General features: G+C 59.6%; 1 protein-coding gene across 1 annotated transcript in view; it reads right to left on the bottom strand.

Moving 5' to 3' along the window:
* Nucleotides 1–379: 379 nt before the first annotated feature.
* Nucleotides 380–2,196, bottom strand: part of ANO7 (anoctamin 7) — a gene marked incomplete at its 5' end in the record, with an annotated part of 6,433 nt that continues 4,616 nt past the window's right edge. The window contains 6 exon segments of the mRNA XM_029084137.1: nucleotides 380–475; nucleotides 585–629; nucleotides 631–706; nucleotides 800–872; nucleotides 1,299–1,458; nucleotides 1,846–2,072. Coding sequence (XP_028939970.1) covers nucleotides 380–475; nucleotides 585–629; nucleotides 631–706; nucleotides 800–872; nucleotides 1,299–1,458; nucleotides 1,846–2,072 — 677 coding nt within the window.

Below are 2,196 nucleotides of genomic sequence, written 5' to 3'. Positions count from 1 at the left end.
CCAGCCGTGGTGACATCCCCCCTCCAGCCATGGTGACAGCGGAGGCAGGAGGAGCAGGAGCCAGCACTGGAAGCCATGGCCCTAACTTTGCTCAGCCTGAGGGATGAGTGGAGTGGCACAGCCTGCGGACGTGGCCTGGCCAGCCTCCTTTAATTCGCTCCATGGTGGGTCACTTATGCAACTGTGGAGTTACCTTGTGGTGACACCAACGAGCTGCATCCCTCCCCACCTTTGGCCACAGCTGTCCCCAAATGCCCCTGTGCCAGCCGGGCAGGGGAGGCAGCTGCTGCCCTGCAGCTCTGGGCTGGCCCAAGGAGGATCCACTTGGCTGCCCTTCAGCCCCTGCACTGTGCCATGGGCCTGGGACACACTGCGATGCTCAGCTCCTGGAGTACTGCTTGGTGTCCCGGTCTCTGCCTGTGGCTGGGTCCGTGACACTGGCCTTGCTTCTTGTCTCCCATCTCTCCAAAAGGACCTGAACCACCAAAAAAGGGAGCCGGCATTTGCGCTAGCAGGAGCTGTCATGCAAGTTTAAAGCAAAAAAAGGTTTGAACGAAGAAGGTGGAAGAGCTGCCGCAGGTCACCTTATTCTCAGTCAGGGCCTCCTTGGCCAGGTACTGCTCACGCTTTCACCTTGATCTCTACGGACTAGGGGACGTTGGGTACCAGCCACTCAATCACATGTGCGATAAAGAAAACCACATGCAGGAAGTGAGCGGGGACGTGCAGGTTGGCCCAGGTGGTGGGTCCTCACCCCCTGACCCAGCACCGTGCCCTGGGCCACCCAGCAGCTGGTACCTCAAACATGACGATGAAGCCTAAGCGTATGGCCAGCAGCTGCCAGTAAGTCAAGGTCAAGTTGCCGTCCCAGTGTGGGAGCAGAGTGCAGCTGTTATTGCCTCCGCCTCGGTCATGGCAGGTATTGCTGCGAGCACTCTCTGATCCCAGCCCAGCGTGCTGGAGAGCAGCAAAGCCAGGCCTTGACCAGCCACAGCCGGGACCCAGGCGGCTGCAGGTAGCCTGGCCCTGGGGGACTTTCTCCTTTGCAAAAGCACCTCCCTCCATGACTGAGAAGCTTTTGGTCCAGCCCCAGGTCAGGCTGGGCAAACAGCCCCCACATTGCCCCATGCACAGGAACATTCAGCACATGCTCAGACCTGGGCTGAGCGATGGCCTCAAGGACCTCAGGAAAGCAGTTGGACAACCTGGGCCCGGCTAAAGGCCACCATGCTACACAAAATGTGTGGTGGCAGCAGCAGACCAAAGCAAATCCAAGCCTAAGCAAACAAGGAGAGGAGCCCGAGGAGGCTCCCACCTGCACGTGATGTTGCTCTGAAGGACAAAGTCCCACGGCACGTCTGCCAAGGTGAAGTTCATGTAGCCACGCAGGCTGCTGTCGTAGGTGTCCTCGTAGTACATGTGGGGCAGGAAATAAGAGGTGAAGGTGATGAGGAAGGACTGGGAGCAGGGAAATGCGCTGCAGCAGGTCCTGCATCCAGGAAGCACCCCAGCCCCACCAGCGGGACCTCCTCCATGCCATGTGCTCCTCAGGTGGCTTTCCACCTCTCCTTGCCCTCAGCCTGACCAACTAGACATGAATGCCGCTCGGTCTTAGACAGCAGCTCGCTGCTCACGGCGCTGTGTCCTGCTCTCACCCCTCATAAACCCAAGCAGGGCCGCACACCCCAGAGGGTGATGGCTTCCTACTGCCATGGCTGGAACTGCACCTTCTGCAAAGGTGGGCCCACCCCAGGCGCTGCTGCTCCCCTCGTCTCAGCATCCTGCAGTAGCCAAGCGATTTTTCCCTCTCTAACTCTCCTGCTCTGCTCACAGCCCCCTCACCACCCGCCCGCCTGCCCAGCGTATGTTGCTGATGACATCCAGGTGAGTGATGGCCTCCAGGATGGAGAACCAGATGCCAATGCCCTGCGCCCACTCAGCCACGGGCTGCTGGTAGTCACAGATGAGCTTCTGGGCATCCAGGCAGATCTCCACCCAGTTGTTGAGCAGGGCAAAGAGGGGTGCCAAGGGACAGACCACTACAAAGATAGTGATGAAGCCAAACTGCAGGACTAGGAGGAAGAGGAAGAGAAGGAGGAGTGGGGAGTGACAGGCTGAGAGCAGCAGCAGCTGCAGCATCTCCCAGCCCCATTCCAGGGGGAGAAGGGCAGCCCTTCTCCCTCCAGCCCCCACAGG

The sequence above is a fragment of the Antrostomus carolinensis genome, unplaced genomic scaffold (assembly GCF_000700745.2).
Source record: "Antrostomus carolinensis isolate BGI_N321 unplaced genomic scaffold, ASM70074v2 scaffold10383, whole genome shotgun sequence".
NCBI lineage: Eukaryota > Metazoa > Chordata > Aves > Caprimulgiformes > Caprimulgidae > Antrostomus > Antrostomus carolinensis.
This window is presented reverse-complemented; position numbering and strand designations above follow the sequence as displayed.